This window comes from Octopus sinensis, linkage group LG7 (genome assembly GCF_006345805.1).
Source record: "Octopus sinensis linkage group LG7, ASM634580v1, whole genome shotgun sequence".
Taxonomy (NCBI): domain Eukaryota; kingdom Metazoa; phylum Mollusca; class Cephalopoda; order Octopoda; family Octopodidae; genus Octopus; species Octopus sinensis.
Genome location: NC_043003.1, coordinates 4499259 through 4520816, shown reverse-complemented (window position 1 = coordinate 4520816; position 21558 = coordinate 4499259). Strand labels below are relative to the sequence as shown.

Genomic DNA, 21558 nt, shown 5'->3' with positions numbered 1-21558 from the left:
AGGAGGTATCGAAAATGCAAGTTTTTCTTAACTCGACATTTTATTTTTTATGATCTGAAAATAAGCAAAAGTTAACTAAAATTAACCCCAAAAAATACAAAATAAATTCCAAAATGATTCAAAAATAGAATTCTCGAAAAACATAGATTCCAAAATTTAAAAACGCAATAAATTCCAAAATTAAAAAAAAACGGCGGGAACTTAGTTGCCAACCCAATACTTTAAATTATTCTTTCATAAATATAAATGATAATTAAAAAGTGAGCTAGATACAACGTGTATGTTTTTGTTGCTAGAATGGATCTCACGAAATTTAAAAGTTTAAATTGGAAGACGAATACAAAACTATGTGTGTGTGTGTGCACCCGCGATATATGTATGTATGTATGTATGTATGTATGTATGTATCTGTATATGCCTTCTGAAGGCCTAATGTGTGTATGCAGCGGTCAATTATATACTTATCTACGTAGTTATCTATCTACCATATATATACATATATACACACATACACATACACACATGTACACATACACACACACACACACACATATATATATATATATATAGAGAGAGAGAGAGAGGGACGCACACACATACATACATACATATACACACACATACATAGTTAGGTCTACATCTGATCGTGCCTTTCTTATCTTTCGCTCTCTCTTTCTCTCTCTCTCTCTCACTCTCTCTCTCTATCGCCGATATTAAACATGGCTCTGTAACAGGAAGTGCAGCAGACAAATTCACACGTCGTTTACACAGTTCATTGATAAAGTTTATAAAACAGGAACAAACCACAACAACATCGACCACAACAATACACTGCTCTATTTAAAATCATCATCGTCATCATCATCAACAACAACAACAACGGTGATATTATTAGACCAACAGCAACAATGCCATCACCCATAAAAACAAAACAAAAAAAATCCTATAATATTCCAAAAAAATCCTGAATATTTTGTATATTAATTAATATATGGCAGGTTTGAAAGTTTGGTAAGTGTGGCTGTGTTCATTAATTGTAAACACTCTATCTTCGTTGAAATAGTTTGTTATCGGGACTAACAGGCAGTAATTAACAGATGACGTCAATGCCATGAAATGGAAAAAGGGAAAAATGAATGAAAAGGGACAAAAAACGGTTGTTGATTGGAGCGTTAATGAGTGGAGAGCAGAATGAATCACAGACTAAAGGATAGGAACAACTATACTACAACTACTACTATTACCACTAGTAATAATAATAATGATAATAATAATAGTAATAAAAATAATGATAATAGTAATAATAACAATAATAATAATAAAAATAATGATAATAATAATAATAATGATAATAATAATGATAATAACAATGATAATGATAATAATAATGATAATAATAATGATAATAATAATGATAATAATAACAATAATGATGATGATGATGATGATAAAAATAATGATAATAATAATAATGATAATAATAATGATAATGATAATAATAATAATGATAATAATAATGATAATAATAAAAATAATGATAATAATAATAATAATAATGATAATGATAATAATAATATAATAATAATAATGATGATGATAATAAAAATAATGATAATAATGATAATAATAATAATAATGATAATAATGATAATAATAATAATAATAATGATAATAATGATAATAATAATAATAATAATGATAATAATAATGATAATGATAATAATGATAATAAAAATAATAATAATAATAATGATAATAATAATAATAATAATGATAATGCTAATAATAATGATAATAATAATAATGATAATGATAATGATAATAATAATGATAATAATAATAATAATAACAATAATTTTGCCACAAAGGCAACAATTTGGAGGGAGAGGATGAGTCGATTAGATCGACCTCAGTATGCAATTGGTACAAGGATGCAAGTCAAAAATTCCTTCTACCGAAGGGACAAGGCCTGAAATTTTGTGGGAAGAAACTAGTCGATTAGATCGACCCCAGTATGCAACTGGTACTTATTTTATCGACCTCGAAAGTATGAAAGGCAAAGTCGACCTCGGCGGAATTTTGAACTCAGAACATAGAGACGGGCGAAATACCCCTAAGTATTTCATCCAGCGCGCTAACCATTCTTCCAGCTCGCCGCCTTAATAATAATAATGATAAAAAATAACAAGAATTATAATCCTTTCTACTAAAGGCACAAGGCTTGAAATTTGGGGGAGAGGGCCAGTCGATTAGATTGACCCTTATTCACGTCCGCTTTTGGGTGGTTCATTCATTTATTATTATTATTATTATTATTATTATTATTATTATTATTATTATTATTATTATTATTATTATTATTATTATTATTATATTATTATTATTATTTATTATTATTATTATTATTATTATTATTATTATTCAGGTCACTGCTTGGAATCGAACTCGGAATTTTGGGGTTAGTAGCCCGCGCTCTTAACCACTATGCCATATCCCAAGATTCCGAGTTCGATTCCAAGCAGTGACCTGAATAATAATAATAATAATAACAATAATAATAATAATAACAACATCGAAAAATATCTTAGTTCGAAATTTCCCCAAGACACCTGATGAAGGCCGAAACGTTGTGTTAACAACAAACAAGATGAGGACAAATATCCGTCAAATGTAAACAATGTACATAATTCCTCATCTCTTAAATATAGAACTGAAAGAAAAATATCTTTTACTAGATGAAACCAAGAAGAGCCTTTGAGCAAAACCTAGAGAGTTATTTCTTGAGATACGACAGACAGAACACCTTGTACCATCTTGGCAGTGCTATAATTCCTTACTTTGGCCTAAATAATTCATAGATATCTTCCACACAGACAATTCCTGGCTAAAATTGGCAACTCACTTTCTGATATTGTTTCTTTCTATTGTGTGATATCACTAAATTACAGAGGGAAGCTTTGTACATCATGGGAGTGGGGAGTGATTTTGTATTTTCTATTCTCTTGACAGTGCGAGGGCGCATTGTCTGGTGGTTAGTGTCTTGTAGTCACGATTGCGAGGTCACGGTTTCATTTCACGTCGGTGTAGTCCACTCAAGGGACAAATGATGATCTCGGTCTTTTATATACCATAGAAACCGAGTAATCGGTTCTAGGGGTCCTTCCACTCGAGACCACCACTCACTATTATATTGAAGCTACTTAATATATTTGCGTTGCCTTGTAACGCAAATATATTTCTTAACCTACTGGATACATGTAAAAATGCTAAGGTAAGTTTGGCTCATAAAAAACCACCCATAAAGCATCCCATAGATTCTGTAGAATGGCATTACGAAGAGCGTCCAGCCATGCCACAACATACAATTAAAGCTTGGTGCAGATCTCTGGCTTGCCAGCTCCCATCAAACAGTCCAACCCATGCCAGCATAGAAAACGGGCGTCAAATGATGATGACGATGGTGATGATGATGATGTTGATATATGATTCACTCACCAAATAATGCCCATTTTTTCCCAATTTATTTTCCTATGGTCAATATACGATGAAAGCTTAAAACTACAAATTTTTTACTCATATAGGTCTGAGCCCTGCAAGTGGGTTTCTTTTTCTTTTTCTTAATTCTCCCAAAAGCACCCATTATTATAAGAATTGTTTCTCGATTCAATCTTCCTATTCCGTTATCATTTTTTTCTCTTCATATTTCGTAAAATTCTTTATTTCTTTGAGGGAGACACTTTCATTTGGTGGTTCCGATTCTTGGATTAGACGGCAAATATATTTAAACTAATAATAATAATGAAATTATTGTATACAGTGCTCAGGTGCACCACAACTTGTCAAAAGTGCGTATAAAGTATATGCAGTAATGTACAAAAGCCTGGGAAACGAACAGTGTATGAGTCAGATAGATGCTTGCGTGTGTATGGAGGGGAGAAAATCAGGTGTAGTGTTGGCGAATCTCAGGAAGCATGGAAGTTTTGAAGGATGCAGTGCTCTGACAACTAACAACTGATGCCGGCAGTTTGTTCCATGCTTCAGCTACTCTTAGCGTGAAATAATGTTTCCGAAAGTCATGGGAGCTGTGCTATTTCTGACTTTGTAAACATGTCCACGGGTGTTAGACGGGTGGAGTTTGAAAAGGTGCTCAGAGTTATTGTTTGTAAGATGGTAAGACATACCTTTATGTCGAAAGGGCACTTGCAGCCCAATTTGCCGTGGTTTAAACTACTACAACCATTACTACTACTACTACTACTACTACTACTACTACTACTACTACTACTACTACAACATTGCTAAATTGGGAGTGGTTGGTGATAACAGTGTTTTAATAAAAATGTTTCTGAGTTGATGTCTATATTTAATTTGCCTTTCATTTCCCTTACAAATATGGTTCATGCACCCATACATTGTGAAATACACGTATGCATACATATGTATACACTTATGCACAAAACATCCACATATTTGTGTGTGTGCGTGCGAGCGTGCTTGTGTGTGTCTACATGCATACACAAACGGAAAATTATATGTATATATAAAGCCATAGATGATAAGAAATATTTGGATGAACTGTATGTGTGTATATATATATATATATATATATTATATATATATATATTATATATATATATATATATATATATATGTATATATATATATATGTACGTGTGTATGTATTTATGTATACATATATATATATGTATATTAAGACACACGTACACGCACACACATATATATAAATATATATATATAAATATATGTATATGTGAATGCGTGAGGATATACATATATACATGTATAATATACACAAAGACACCCACCCATCCACTTATATTTTTCTATGAAACAATGTAAATATGCATATATATAACGCCGATGCTGGCAAGATAGTTTGTGATAAAAGTGGCAGTCGCTATTAGTTAAATGTCGATCACCGCAAGACAAACAGGAATAGAATTACAATGGTTAACGCAAGAATGTGACAATACGCTTTCTGAGACATTACCAAAAACATCTGCCTTTCTTTGGCAAACCGCTGCGTACCTCTGTCTAGCTGTCTGCCTGTCTGTTTGTCTTGCCCTCTATCATTTTTCCTTACACAGACTCCCCATTGCCCTCCCTCTCGTGGATTCCTTTCTCTCTCTCTTGCCATTTTACGTGGTCTCTAAGCTCCACCCCAAAACACTCCACCCGGCGAGCGAATAACGGTTTCGTCCTATCTTTTGTAAAGTGCAACCAGGAAGATATCAAAAGGCTGAATTAGAAACCACCATTTTGCTTCCTTACAGCACCACCGCCATCACAACCAGCACCACCACCACCAACAACAACAACACGACCATCGCCACCACCATTAACAACAAGAATATTTCCAGAAATGGAAATCTTCGATAATGTAGTCCAGAGAATTAGAATTCATAGCTGGATAAATGGTGGAGTGGTCGAGTATGGAGTGTCATTGCTTAATCACAATTGATCTGAAGTAAAATAGCAACAACAACAACAATGATTGCAATGATAACAACAATAGCAAGAATTTGTTTTTAACTTGCTTTCGTCGAAATGCAACGAAGTTAGCAACCTAAGTGGTTGGAGTTGAGAAGGGAGAGATAGAGCGATACGAAATATGCACTGCGATGGTGTTATCTGTTTATTTGGAGATGAAATGTAGGAATGATATGCGAGATAGTAGGAGCAGTGCTACCAATGTGTGTGTGTGTGTGTGTGTGTGTGTGTGTGTGTGTGTGTGTGTGTGCGTTTGTGTGTATAGAAGCCTAGATACATCCATATAAATCTTTGTGTGTGTATGCATGTGTATATGTATACATATGTGTATATATACATGCAAATAAGCATGCATATATATGTGTGTGTCTGTGTGAGTGTGTGTGTGTGTGTCTGTGTGAGTGTGTGTGTGTGTGTGCATGTGTGAATGTGCAAAAGAAACTTAACGTGGCTGGCACGAGTAAAGGCAAGGCAGCCACATTTTCAACAGGTAGACACTTCTGTAGAGAAATAAATTTAGAAATGCATGCGTATGTGTGTGTGTTTGTGTATGTGTGTGTATGTGTGTGTGTGTGTGTGTGTGTGTGTGGTGTAAACGAGACGTGTGTTCCCGTGATTCTGTCTTGTCCTTTTTTATTGTCTCATTTGAGTCAGAAAAAAAAACAAGATTTTCAAGGAACAATTCAATTTTTGTTTTTCATAGCAGAATGATTGTTCTATATCAATTTATTTATTTCTGGTAAACCTGTATAAAAGGACAATTAATGTGGACATAAGGGGTGGGAAAAAAAATTTCTGTAAGAGAAAGCGACGTGAATTCAAATGATATTACAATGGGAACGTTAAATATATAAAAAAAAATTTATCCTAAATTGAGATACCCGGTGTTGCCCGTGTAACAATTTAGACTGAATTTAGACATAAAATGTGTAAAACTTTTCAACTTCACTCCAAGACGACAGGCTTGTACGCCCCACGTGACAAACCCCTCTTCTCTCTGTCTTCAGGAACACTAACAGCATTGTAAAAACCGTTTAACGCTTTGATGATAACACTTAACATTAGAGAAAGGAAAATAGATTAACTTTGTGTAATCTCACTTTTATAACATTATATTCTACATGAAATCTCGTGGTTAGCCCAACAAATGGCTTGTATACGTAACGGAGACGATGGTATTTGCTTGAAAAATAAGGCGGCGAGCTGGTAGAACGGTTAGCACGCCGGGCGAAATGCTTTGTGGTATTTCGTCCGCCGCTGCGTTCTGAGTTCAAATTCCGCCGAGGTGGACTTTGCCTTTCATCCTTTCGGGGTCGATAAATTAAGTACCAGCGACGCACTGGAGTCGATGTAATCGACTTAATCCGTTTGTCTGTCCTTGTTTGTCCTCTCTGTGTGTAGCCCCTTGTGGGTAGTAAAGAAATAGGTATTTCGTCTGCCGTTACGTCCTGAGTTCAAATTCCGCCGAGGTCGACTTTGCCTTTCATACTTTCGGGGTCGATAAATTAAGTACCAGTGACGCACTGGGGTCGATATAATCGGCTTAATCCGTTTGTCTGTCCTTGTTTGTCCCCTTTGTGTTTAGCCCCTTGTGGGTAGTAAAGAAATAGGTATTTGCTTGAAAAATATTTTGGGCGCATCGTATTGCTGGTCCGTCGTGACTTGAGCAAGTCAGCATATTTCACGTTGTTCCACTGAACTCAGGTGGCAAAGATGAGTTCCACCTGTAATTCAAAGAGCCAGCCTTGTTACATTTTGTGTCACGTTTAATCTTCCTGAAAACAACGTTAAAAGGTACGAGTGTGAATGGAGTCCTCGGTCACTTGCAAGTTCACTTCACGAGCAAGCTGTTCTGTTGATCGGATCAACTGGGGCCATCGTTGCCGTTATCAATGGATTGCCAGTAAGTGTCAGAGGAGCTGAAAACAGTTATAGTCTAAATACAGTTTTAATTATTTCTTTTTATTTACCGCATCACAACCCTTCTCTCTCTCTGTCTCTCTCTCTCTTGGATTTCACGAACAAAACAATATATATTGAAAAACATTTCAGCCTAAATTGTTACACGGGCAACACCGGGTATCTCAGTTGATATGCCCCCTTCCCCACACACATTGATGTGTGTGTTTATCAGTGCTTTTGTGTTTGAAAAGGCAGGTGTATGTGTCTGTAAATATGAATGCGCATTTTGTGTAAATATGTATGTTCGTGGTGTACACACACACACATGTGATGTGTATGTATATGTCGCGATATGTATGTATGTATGTATGTATGTGTGTGTGTGAGTGTGTGTAGGTACATTGCTTCGTTATCAATGTGTGAGAGGAGGTGTGAAATAAAGGGTTGGGGATTGGGGGTGGAAGAACGACAGAGAAGAACAGCGAGATAGGTAGATAGATAAAGAGAGAGAGAGAGAGGGAGAAGGAAAAAGAGAGAGAGAGAGAGAGAAGGGGTGAGAAAGAGTGTGAGTAGAGATAAGAAGTGCAATGAATGCGGTAAAATAAGAATGTGGAATAGGTAAGTCTGAATATTTTGGGTATCTTACCAACAGTTTATCAGCATTTCCGTTGTACCCGGGTCTACTCCAGACGTTCACACTTTGCATTTTCTTTCAACGCTTAACCTTTACACGATTTGCATTTCGCATTTCTATACCTTTTCAGCCCCTTTTAATGACATAGAGAGAAAGAGTAGAGAGTAATGCTCATGACCCCCTTATTAAGGAGTCCGGGACCGATAGCAAGAATAGATAGATGAAGCTATTCAAAGAGAGATTTAACACAAATATTTACAAATGTCTAAATTCTAGTAAACACTCTGAAAATGACAGGTGGAGCTGTTGATCAAGGGATCGATTAAATCTATCACAATGTTTCCGTCTACCAATTAATTAAGAAGAAGCTATCTTCTTCAGCACACAGCTAAGCCTTATCTAGTCTCATCCTCTCCTAACTTCACTCGTTTCTGTCGTTTTTCTTTCTCCTTTTACACATGTCACTTCTACACTCCTACACGCTCTCTGTTCTTTTCGATTTGTCTCTGTATGAATACATTATCTATGTCACGTGACTGATAAATAATTCATTTGAAACCGTGTCCTAGCTAGTTGTGAGACTAGCTCCAGAAGCTACGAATCTCCTAACCGGAAGTTTTCATGCCTTCCTTCTCTTTCTCCTTCCTGTTTCTCTTCTCTTCTCACTTTTCTTCGTCCCCTCCTCTGAAACATATTTTCTCTCTTCTGTCTCTCTTTCTGTGCTCCCTCGCTCTCTCTTTTTATACCCCTCTCTCATAACCCCACTCCATTCCTCTGTCATTCACTACTTCCACTTCCGTTTTCGTCTTGGTATGTAAACCGAAGGTGGAATTGATCAAACAAACCTATAATCAAAGACATTCCAGTTGGCCGTCCCACCTACTTAAATTAAATCTAGAATTTTATTCGCCGATGTGACCTTTCCGTCTATAAAACAGTAGGGCACAATTTGAGGGAGATTTGACTACTCCTTGTAGCAGATCGGCCAACCAGGTAGAGTTACCCACTTTGGATCCCTTGGCATTATTAGATGAGCGCTGTCATATTTACTATAAATCATTCTTTACCGTTTTCTAATTAACCACGACCACCTAGTCGAACGTTGCTCCACCCCCATCTCACTCTCCCACATAGATTCAGGTGTTGTTGTTTGTTAATCGTCTGTAAAGAATGGTTAATGAACAAAACATCGCATCGTTCTACAGAATTCTTCAGTTCCTCATTAGTGTCATAGTTAAAGTGATGCCACATTATATCTGCCCATCAATTTGTTACATCGTTGTTGTTATTGTTGTTGCTGTTTTTAATATTGTAGTAGTAGTAGTAGTTGTTGTTGTTGATGATGTTATTGTAATCGTAGTATTTGTAGTAGCAGTAGTAGTTGTTATCGTAACTGTTGTAGTTGCTGCTACAGTAGTAGTAGTAGTAGTAGTAGTAGTAATAGTGGTGGTGGTAGTACTAGTAGTTGTAGTAGTAATAGTAGTAGTTGTAATAGTAGTAGTGATGGTGGTAGTAGTGGTGGTGGTATTAGTAGTAGTAGTAGTTGTAGTAGTAATAGTAGTAGTAGTAGTTGTAATAGTAGTAGTGGTGGTAGTAGTTGTAGTAGTAATAGTAGTAGTAGTTGTAATAGTAGTAGTAGTTGTAATAGTAGTAGTAGTAGTAGTAGTAGTAGTAGTTGCTCTTGCCCTTGTTTTTGCTGCAATAGTAGTTGCTATGGTTGTTGCAGGTGTTGTTGTCGTTATTCTTGATTTTAATGTTCTTGTTATTCTTGTTGTCATTGTACTTCTTCTCACCAATTTACTGGAAATATTCTTTTGTCTGCCTTCATTATTTATTTATTTATTTATTTATTCCCCGAGTTATTCTTCGTTTTATTTTGTGGTGTTTGTGTGTAGGGGGTGGGGTGGGATTCTTGATTCTCGTTTTTTTGTTTCACGAGGGTCCTTCTTTCGTTTTCGCCCAGATAAATACGGTAACATTAACAACAACAACAGTAAATAGGCTCTACTATTTTCTAGCATTAAAAAAACGTAGATATAAAATAACATAAATAAATGGATGGAGGAATGTGGAACAATGATGTAGTGGTGTTCATGGTTTTCCTGAAGGGAAAGGAATGAAATTATTTCAATCGCAGCAACAAGGACGGCATCATAATTGGTCAGATTAACTGGGAGCTGGGAGAAGGACTCAAGCAAGGATACACACACACAAAAGGGAACGAGATATAAAAGACAAAAGTCCCCGGTTCTTTACCCGGGTTATTGGTCAAGGACAGGACAAAGGGAACAAGAGAACAGTGAAAATAGAGAAAGAAATAAGGAAAGAAGAAAAGAAAACTGAAAAATTAATCTGAGTTTCGAGATGTTTCTGAGATGAGGATTTGAAGAAATTTGTGCGAGATTGATGTGTGGTAGGGAAAGATAGTTACGTTGGTTGGGGCCAGAATGTCGGCCACAATAAACCTCTTACATGAAGCTGAAGGAAAGAAAACTCGGAGACAACCGACGCCTATTCAATACATGCCGAACCATAGTTTCTCTCACGTGTGTCACAATCAAGACATGGGCGAGGAAACAAACCCCTGGCTAAGTGATGCATGTGAGATCGGGCAAACCAGCTCACAAGCTTTGCTGCCTCGAGAAAGAATTGTGGAACATCTGCAAACAGCAATTAGTTCCTGAGACTTAACCAACAGAGATAAAAGCAAGACTGCTGCTGCTGTTAAGGAGCAGCCGATCTTCTTTCCGAGAACGGTTTCAGATATTAGAATAAAAAAAGCTGCCTTCAAATCATCACCACCAGGTGGGGCTATGTTCTGCTGTTGCTTGTTTGGTGATCCTTCCATTTGGAGGGGCTTCTTTTCGAGAGGTTTCAAACAACAGTATTTGGTCGATTAATTCTAACCCACCTCCCATCTCTGATTTCGGCTGATTAGAGTATTCTGTAGACTGGCCCCGGTTTTCATCTGACGCATGCTCTGCTTCCGTTCTCTATTTTGCTTTCATGATGTTTCTTTCTTCCCATTCACATTGTATTTACTGCAATTGATATCTCTCTCCTTGGTACTGCATCAGGGCATTTATTATTATTATTATTCTATGCTTGACTAAGTGAAGGCGCATGGCTCAGTGGTTAGAGCATCGAGCTTACGATAGTGAGATCGAATCCCGGACCGGGCTGCGTGTTGTGTTCTTGAGCAAGACACTTTATTTCACGTTGCTCCAGTTCACTCAGCTGTAGAAACGAGTTGCGACGTCACAGCTGCCAAGCTGTATCGGCCCCTTTGCCTTTCCCTTGGATAACATCGGTGGTGTGGAGAGAGGAGGCCGGTATGCATGGGCGACTGCTGGTCTTCCATAAACAACCTTGCCCGGACTTGTGCCTTGGAGGGTAACTTTCTAGGTGCAAACCCACGGTCAATCATGACCGAAGGGGGTCCCTTATGTTTGACTTTTGCTTTATATTTGTGCAAGTTGGCTCCAAGTCTCACCCAGAGACCTCAAGAGACAACAGGTTGGAAGTTCGTATTGTTGTTATGACTAGTGTGCCATATATTTACTTTTGTATTTCGTGTTGTACTAGTGAATGTCTAAAAAAAACATTCGAAAATTGTCTGTTTTAAAACTTGAGATTACATAGAAAGTATTTTGCGTAGGATATCATTATTATTATTATTATTATTATTATGTAACTGTTCGATATTTGGTAGATTGAGGCACATTTCTATTGCATCATCTGCTACACCACCATATTGCTGGGGTATGTGCAGCATTCTGTGTCTTTTATGCTTTGGGGAGTGTGCAAACACTTCCTGGTATAGTATTGTGTTAAAAGGCGGCGAGCTGGCAGAATCGTTAGCACCCCGAGCGAAATGCTTTGCAGTATTTCGTCTGCCGTTACGTTCCGAGTTCAAATTCGGCCGAGGTGGCCTTTACCTTTCATCCTTTCGGGGTCGATAAATTAAGTACCAGTTACGCACTGGGGTCAATGTAATCAACTTAATCCATTCGTCTGTTCTTGTTTGTCCCTATCTGTGTTTAGCCCCTTGTGGGTAGTAAAGAAATAGGTATAGTATTGTGTTGGGCTTTTTTTTCTCTTGAGGTGTGGTGCTGTCTTTTGTTTGTGTTTTGAATGTATGATGTTTTGGTTATCTAGCTTGTTGGTGGGAGTTTATTTCATTGGGTAAATGCTGTATAGAGCGTGTCTTGTATTTATGGGTTGTTTTGTTTAAGTTGTATTATTGGATTGATGGTGTCTTGCGTATGATGTGGGATGTTCCTAGCAGTGTTATTTTTGGACAGTGTGTAGTGTCGAAGATCCAGGTATAGCTTCTCCTGTCACTCATAAACTGAGGTAAAGTAACGTTTGTCACCATCGTCATCAACATTATTATTTTTCGACATCTGAAAGTCTCAAGCAGCTTTCTATTGCAGCATTTGTTGCAATTTTCTATTGTTGGGATGGTGTGTGCAGCATGCTTTCGTTTTTGTGGGGAGGGGCGATATTGTATTGTATCAGTAAGTTTTGTTATGAGGTTTGGTTTGAGTATTTTATTGTATTAGTTTTTATATTGTGTGTTGTTTGCGCAGCGCAGGTTGTATTCTTCTGTCGGGTATCGGTCTTGTATGGCACATGTTGCGGGTTTTGTTCATTTTGTGGGGCATTTACAGTAAGAGTTTACTCTTGCATATTTTTGGCTGAGCGTTGCATAGTAGTGTGTGTAACTCATAAATCAACTATTTTATAGTATTTATGATTATCCGTCCGTTTAATCTCTTTTGATTGGTTTTGTTATGGGCTCCGATTATTATAATTATTATTATCATTAATATTTTTCAATTGTTTCCTTTTCTTGCCGAGTGACTTCCTGACACCTAGAGCCGTGAAACGCACTGTATACCATTGTAGGCCATTAAAACAAACATACCAGATTGTTCATTACAAAGCCATGTCAGAGAAAAAGAGGAAGAAAGAGAAAAATAAAAAAATATTAAAGTAAATAAATAAAATAAAGGGGATAAAAGGAAAGAAACTGCACAATGACAATGCCCTTCTCAATACGTGTGACGTACCAGTTAAGACAATCTTTTGCACTTAGTGCAAGAATGGTAATCCATGAAGCATACTTGAATAATTTTCAGTTCCTTTTGCGATCATTCCAAGTGCTCCTACAACCACTGGTACTGTAACCGTCCTGAGATACCATCTTTAGTTTCTACTACTGTGTAGTATAATTAAATGTCGTTTAGTTTCGACTCTTCTCTTGTACTTGAGACAATAATAAATATGAGGTTTGGAGGTGAAAGAGAAGCAGCTTGGGGAGTAGACCAAATTCCACAGGTCTGTAAATAGGTTCGGCTGATGGTGAGAAGGAGATCAGCAGTGAGACTTCACATTCCCGTGCGATTAGGAGACAAAGGAAAAAAAAACGTCACACCTTTGCTGTTAACAAAGGTCAAATGTGTTTAATACAACTAGCAACCAATGAGAACGCTGACCTCAGCATTGGAAAGAACCACTTCACCTTGTTCTGTTTTTAATTATTAACAGAAAAAAAATTATAATATATTATATGCTGATGTTTTTTTGTTTTCTTTTTTTAATTTTACTTTTCTTTTTATAGGTTTTTCTGTGGTTTACAGTTTTCGTAATTGTGTAGTTTGTATATATTGGCAGGTGTTTATCTCCTTAATTGTTATCGTGCATTTAATTTGTTACGTCAATAAAAGGTGTTTACATATTCGAGTAGTCAGGGCGAAGATAGTTGTAGATATTAAAGTTTTAAATTTTCTAAAAATGACCGTTTGAATGTCCGACCAGAGAAAGCTCTAACGTTCTTGCAATAAAAAGGATGTTCAGATTCTCGAATATTCAGGGAGAAAGGAAAGAAAGGAAAAGGGTAAAAATCTTCAGAGAAAATTGTCGATATTAAAGTTTTTTTAATTTTCTAAAGATGGTTGTTTGTATGTCCGACCAGAGAAAACTGAAGTGTTCTTGTATTAAAAAAGGATGTTTACATTTTCGAATATTCATGGAGAAAGGAACGCCTTATCATTGTTGTTGTTGTTGATGGTGTTGTTGTTATTTACTTTTAATCTGCATATTTGTTACAATCACTTGCCGAGACATACCCGACTTCCTTGGGTGAGTGAAGGATAAGAAGTGTTACAGCAGTAGCGAAATATCTTCTTATAAAGCAACACAGACATTAAATTTGATAGGGTTTTTCTAAAGATGTACCCAGTATTTGTCTGCACAATCTTTTAGATCTTTTGACACGATTGTCCTGGGATCTTATCTACATGTTTCTGACATCCCTTATTTTTATCATACTTATAGCAGCAACAATAATAAGAACATTTCTCGCTTTAAGATGCCACATCTTCTGTATTTCAATTTCCACGTCTTTTTATTTGCTTAATTTGTCAAATTTCTTTATAATTATTATTATTAATTATTATTATTATTATAAAGTTTTTCTACAATTTCTCTCTTAACCAGGTAATTACATCTTCTAGAAGAATCAACTCAACTTGGTTAAACAATGATATCTACCGAATGAAGAGCGTACAGTGTTCTTCGATGCCAGATATTGAAGTTTTGTCATCGAGAAAGCCAAAAGCTTCTCTCTATTTACAAGACAGTGAGTAGATTTCCGTTTTTCTTTTCGTTTCTTAGAAAATCATGTCAGATGTCGATTCAAATACATCACACACACACACACACACACACACATACATATATACATATATATGTGTGTGTGTGTATGCATAGATAAATATATACAGGGTGATTGAAAAGTAACTCCCTATTTTAAAATACTAATAATTTATTTATTAACTATAATTTTTAGAAAAAACGAATATGTAAAGAAAGTGTATAGCATGGAATTTTATTTAAAATTTGATATGGGCATCAGCATCCACCACCAGCTTCTCAAACCACCTGGGGACCACATCAACTGATTTTATCAGGAAGTCTTGTGGAATGAAAGACATAACTTCTCGTATTCATCCTTCAAGTTCTTTCAAAGTCATTGGTTTGGTAGAGAAGACTTCCTCCTTTAACCAACCAAAGAAAACAGTCGCAGGGTGTTAAATCAGGGCTTCTGGCCAGCCAGTCATGTGGGCCTTGAAGAATTGGAAGGACGACTACTTCAAGTATCAGCTACAAATCCTGTAGTCATGAATTTTGCATGGCAATTCTTGATTATCTTTGCCTCAACTTGAGCATGTCTTCCTCTAATGGTCCTCCGCCATCTTTGCACTTGAACAACTGATCTCCAAACTTGGTAAAGTGCTACTAGCTGGGCACAGTAGGACATCCAGCCATGTTTGTAGGGCTTCTAAATTTCAAACAAAATAATCAATCTGAAAAAAAAACAACAACATAGAATCAATTCCCTTACATTAAAGAACATAAACAAATTTGAGAAAAAAATTATAGTTAATAAATAAATTATAGTCATTTTAAAATAGGGAGTTACTTTCCAATCACCCTGTATAGGCAATCATATGTATAAGTGTGTCTATGTACATATATGTATTTGTATATGCACACATGTATATGTGTACACGCAAACCTAGATATATAATATGAAGTGGCTGTGTGGTAAGTAGCTTGCTTCCCAACCACATGGCTCCGGGTTAAGTCCCACTGCATGGCACCTTGGGCAAGTGCCTTCTATTATAGCCTCCGGCCGACCAAAGCCTTGTGAGTGGATTCGATAGACGGAAACTAAAAGAATCCCCTAGTATATATATATATATAATGTATATGTATATGTTTGTATGTATTTGTGTGTCTGTGTTTGTCCGCCCATCATCGTTTGACAACTGATGTTGGCGTGTTTACGCCCCCGTAAGACCGATAGAATAAGTACTAGGCTTACAAAGAATAAGTCCTAGGGTCGATTTGTTCGACTAAAGGCGGTGCTCCAGCATGGCCGCAATCAAATGACTGAAGCAAGTAAAAGAAGTAATACATACATATATATATATATATAATATATATATATATAATATATATAATATATATATATATACACACATGCGCACACGTGTGTATATAAAGCATTTTTAAATATATTATAAATAAATAACGTGCGCGCGTGTTTCTGTGTGTGTGTGTGGTGTGCTTCCATATGTGTGTGTGTAAGTGCTGTTTAATAGACATGCGTCTCTGATATACTAAACATGAACTGAAAAAAAAACTGCAACATTGTTGAGTTCAAAATCACGTTGTATATCACTAGTTACTGTTTACTTTGAAATTTCTACTTTAAAGCTGGCTTCTCGAGACAGTGTTCCTAAGATGAACACTTGTAAATATACAGTAGATGAGCTCAGGTGTATGCTTTTGTGGTAAAGTCAGGTATGATAATAAATGGAGAATACTAATCCGTTGGTAGTTTGATTAAACAAAGCAATTGGATGTAATTTTTGAGTGAGAACTTGATGAGATTTGTGGCTTAGTCGTTAGTCGCGAGCCTTAATCGTAACACAGGAAATGGAGAATATTCTTTAATAGAAAGATCTTTAATATCGAGATGATAGATTGATATTATAATGAAATGTGAAACCCTCATCAAGTGAACGATTCCGTAAAGTCTGCCACTGTTTTTTAAACAATAAGGATTCAAAATTAAGGTGGTGAACTGGCAGAAACATTAGCACGCCGGGCGAAATGCTTAACCGTATTTCGTCAGCCGCTACGTTCTGAGTTCAAATTCCGCCGAGGTCGACTTTGCCTTTCATCCTTTCGGGGTCAATAAATTAAGTACCAGTTGCGTACTGGGGTCGATCCAATCGACTGGACCCCTCTCCAAAAATTTCGGGACTTGTACCTACAGTAGAAAAGAATAATTCAAAATTACATTTAAACAGTGTATAAAATAGCGAACCGGGCAGATGTAAAACTAGATTTAACTGAAAACTCATTTAAGAATAAAACAAAAGAGCAACATTTTATGTAAGTCACCAACCCCAAAATATTTTGAAAAAAATCTATTTACAATTCGTTGAGAATTCTGTCTTTTAACAAAACAAAAGAATAGTCGCTGAAGCAGGTAGATCACCTCTAAAACACTAAACGAAGAGTTACAAAGAGAAGCTTCAGCAGCTCTGCTCCAATGCCAACAAAATTCCACCCCTGTGGAAATGGTCACTCGGTTCAATTTCCTTGTTTCCACCTATTTAGTTAAGATCTTTGCTACACTAAAAATATAACAAACCCTTCATGTACTAGTGTCATTTCACAGTTGAATGAAGCTATAAAATGCATGAAATTATTTAGAATCTGCATATAGAAGCGCTCGCGCACCTTCACACACACACACACACACACACACACACACACACACACACACACACACACACACACACACACACACACACACACACACACACACACACACACACACACACACACACAAGCAATAAAATAAAATGTGAAACAGGAGAATTTTCTATCGATTATTCAGAAAGATAGGCATTCAGGATTGATCTTATTTTCTACTCTAGGCACACATGACTCGGACTTTTGGGGAAAGGAGCCATTCGATTAGATCAACCCAAGTACACCACTGGTACTTAATTTATCGACCCCGAAAATATGAAAAACAAAATAAATATCGGCGGAATTTGAACTCAGAACGTAACGGCTGACGAAATACCTATTTCTTTACTACCCACAACGGGCTGAACACAGATAGGACAAACAAAGACAGACAAACGGATTAAGTCGATTATATCGATCCCAGTGCGTAACTGGTACTTAATTTATCGACCCCGAAAGGATGAAAGGCAAAGTCAACCTCGGCGAAATTTGAACTCAGAACGTAACGGCAGACGAAATACTGCAAAGCATTTCGCCCGGCGTGCCAACGATTCTGCCAGCTCGCCACCTTATCGATCTTATTTATTGATCTACTTTGGTAGTGCGTTACTACTTGTAACCTCAGATATTCACATGATTCCAGTAAGCCTGCAAGTGTTAAAATCCAGTCTGATCATCTTTCCTGTTCCTATGAAGCAAACCTTCTACAGTTGCTCCACAGAACATTCCATTCCACTCTCCTTTAACCATTTGACTATGTTATTTCTCACATTCCCTAAAGCAACAATTATTATTATAATTGTTGTTGTTGTTATTATTATTATCATCATTATTATTATTATCATTGTTATTACCATTATTATTATTATCATTGTTATTACCATTATCATCATTATTATTATCATTAATTATTATTATTAGCAGGCTCTACGTTCAGTCATAAATCAAGGAATGCAATGAAATATATATAATCACTGACAGAATAACAATATTTAGATTAACCTTGGCAAAACATTAGATTAGTCAATAAGTTTTACACTTGAGTAATGGAAGGGTGATACAGCGAAACAACATGGCGATGGAGAAAGAAACCTTGTGGTGGCTGCTGCTGCTGCCGTTGTTGCTGCTGCTGCTGCTGTTGTTGCTGCTGTTGCTGCTGTTGTTGCTGCTGCCGCTGGCATGTCTTCTTGGCGGAAACAGGAAATATTTTATGACTTTGGAGGTTAGGATAGTATTAAAGATGGCGATGGGGAGATACATAGCTTAGAAAGAACAACGGAAAGATACACGCAAACGAAACACACCACACACACACATGCACACACACACACACACACACACACACACACACTATTGCTTCTTTCAGTCAATTTGACTGTGACCATTCTGGAGCACTGCCTTTTAGTCAAAGAAATCGATCCCTGAACTTATTCTTTGCATACCTGGTATTTATTCTATCGATCCCTTTTGCCAAACCACTAGATCACAGGGACGCAAACACACCAAGATCGGTTGTCGAGCGATGGTGGAGGGACAGACACAAGCACAAATATATTTATATATATATGCGACAGGCTTCTTTCAGTTTCCCTCTAACAAATCCGCTCACAAGGCTTTAGTCGGCCCGAGGTTCTAGTAGAAGACACTTGCCCAAGGTGCCACGCAATGGGACTTAGTCCGGAAACATGGGGTTGGGAAGCAAGCCTCTTGCCATACAGCCACGCCTATATATGTGTGTGTGTGTGTAAAGCTGAATAAAACAGAGTCAACAAGAAGGAGTACAGTTAGACAGTTATTTAATTACTACACACGTTTCAATACAACATAGATTCACATAGACACAGGATTTAAATTAAGCAACGGTTTACCTGTACAATGGGATCCAGTTGTATCTCTTCAGCTGATACACAATTGCTGTCCCCGTTAGTACACTTTTGACTTCGGTGCTAACAGAGCGGTAGACGGGCGAGATTGAGAGACACAGTTTCAGTTACGCTATACTTGAAAAAGAGATTGAACGATCATAGATATTCAGCGATTTATGTGCACTAACATGGCTGGATCAGTGTTAAACAACGACGACAATAAAACTATCACCGGCAGCATCAGTGGAGGCGCAATGGCCCAGTGGTTAGAGCAGCGGACCCGCGGTCGGAGGATCGCGGTTTCGATTCCCAGACTGGGCGAAAACACCTAAAGCTCCACGAGGTTCCGGCAGGGGGGGGGTCGACACCTGTTGTACTCTTTCGCTCCAACTTTCTCTCACTCTTTCTTCCTGTTTCTTGTCCCCGACTTCCTACGCAACCGCTGAGCCTGGATGTGCATTCATCCATCCGTCGATGCTCTCGGTGTCGGGGGTTGACCTGCTTTCTCTTCTGCGGGTCTTACGAATACCAAAGGACCACGTTTCGGACTTCTCCCACTCTGGGACGAAGACCGTTCGCTCAAGAAACAAACAAGCAAGCAGCAGCAGAAACAATGGCCACAGTGTTTTAGATCCCATCATTTACTTCTCAATCGTGATTTTCAGTACATAAATCTCCCCGACCCCCGCACGCACACACAGACCTACATACGAATTCAAACATACATATACATACAAACATAGGCATATTATCCCCTCTTTCTTTCTCACCTCTCTCTATATGTGTGTGTGTACATGCATATATCGTATGTACATATGTGTGTGTGTATGTATATATATACATATATATTTATATACATACATTTTCGTAAACATATACATACATCATACATATATATATATATATATATACATATTCGTAAACATATGTATACATCATACATATATATATATATATATATATATATACATATTCCTAAACATATGTATACATCATACATATATATATACATATTCGTAAACATATATATACACCATACATCTATACATATTCGTAAACATATATATACATCATACATATATATATATATATACATATTCGTAAACATATATATACATCATACACATATACATATTCGTAAACATATATATACATACATCGTATATATATATACACATATTCGTAAACATATATATACATACATCATATATATATACATATTCGTAAACATATATATACATACATCATATATATATATATGAGTGAGCGTCTGAGTGTATATGCATGTATATATATTTTTCTGTATATATATGTATGTGTATACACACACTTATGTGTGTGTGTGTGTGTGTCTATAGACCCATTTTGCATTTCAATTTCTTTATTCTCACCACTAAACTCCCCATTCCTGTCTCAATCTCTCACCTACTTTTCTCTCCGCCAATCTTTATCTGACTCTATCTCTTCCATAATAATTCTCTCACGAGATTTTTATCAACATCTATCTTTATGGCTTCACTCCCTAACCCCTCAAAAAATGTCTATATGCCTATATTTGTATGTATATCTGAATTCCTATGTAAGTCTGTGTGTTTGTGTGCGCGAGGAGGGGTTAGATTTATGTACTGAAAATCACGATTGATAAGTACAACTCTATAGAGAGAGTTTGTAAAGTGCTTAGCTGTTATATTGTCATTAACTTGCTCCAGCTAGGCACACCCATCAGCCCCATTTATATTTTCTCGCCATCTCGGAAATAACCACAGCAGAAAAGACTCCCGGTCGTTTAGGCCCGCACGGTTCTTCCTCCGTGGGTGCTCTTCGCCGAGTGTCCGAGGCGGCCGGTAAGTTCACATGCGAAAAACATGGAATGATGGGAAATGGCCTCGCCCACCGGCCTCCGCTCATGACGAGGCAATGATCGAAGAGAGCGACCGGGGCCACTGGTATTGCGACGTTAGAGTTTAAATACTTGGTTCGTCGCATGGCAAAAATGTTTTCGTCGAACGATACGATACTCCGCTCCGCTCCATTCATGAGGGCTTGACCGAAGAGAAAACTGTCTGTAATAAAAAGGATTTCATTTATTTGTCACAAGGGTAAAGGATGAGGATGCTATAGGCAAAGGATGAGGAGTTTACATATAATGAACTGATTTTAAAAAAGAAGGAAAGAAAGAAAGAATGTAAGTATAGACTGTAAACACCGAAAAAGGAAATGAATAGGTTAAACATCGATATCCTGGGAGTCAGCGAAGTTCATTGGACTGGCAATGGTTTCTTCAACTCTGGTGATCATACAATGTAC

General features: G+C 37.0%; 1 protein-coding gene across 4 annotated transcripts in view; it reads left to right on the top strand.

The window, feature by feature from the left end:
- The window catches only part of LOC115213946, a 1060743-nt gene that overhangs the window by 1037585 nt on the left and 1600 nt on the right, over window positions 1-21558 (top strand). For all 4 annotated transcript variants that reach the window (XM_036504470.1, XM_036504468.1, XM_036504469.1 and 1 more), the window contains one exon: window positions 14552-14693. In XM_036504470.1, coding sequence (XP_036360363.1) covers window positions 14552-14693 — 142 coding nt within the window. The remainder of the gene's footprint in view (window positions 1-14551; window positions 14694-21558) is intronic.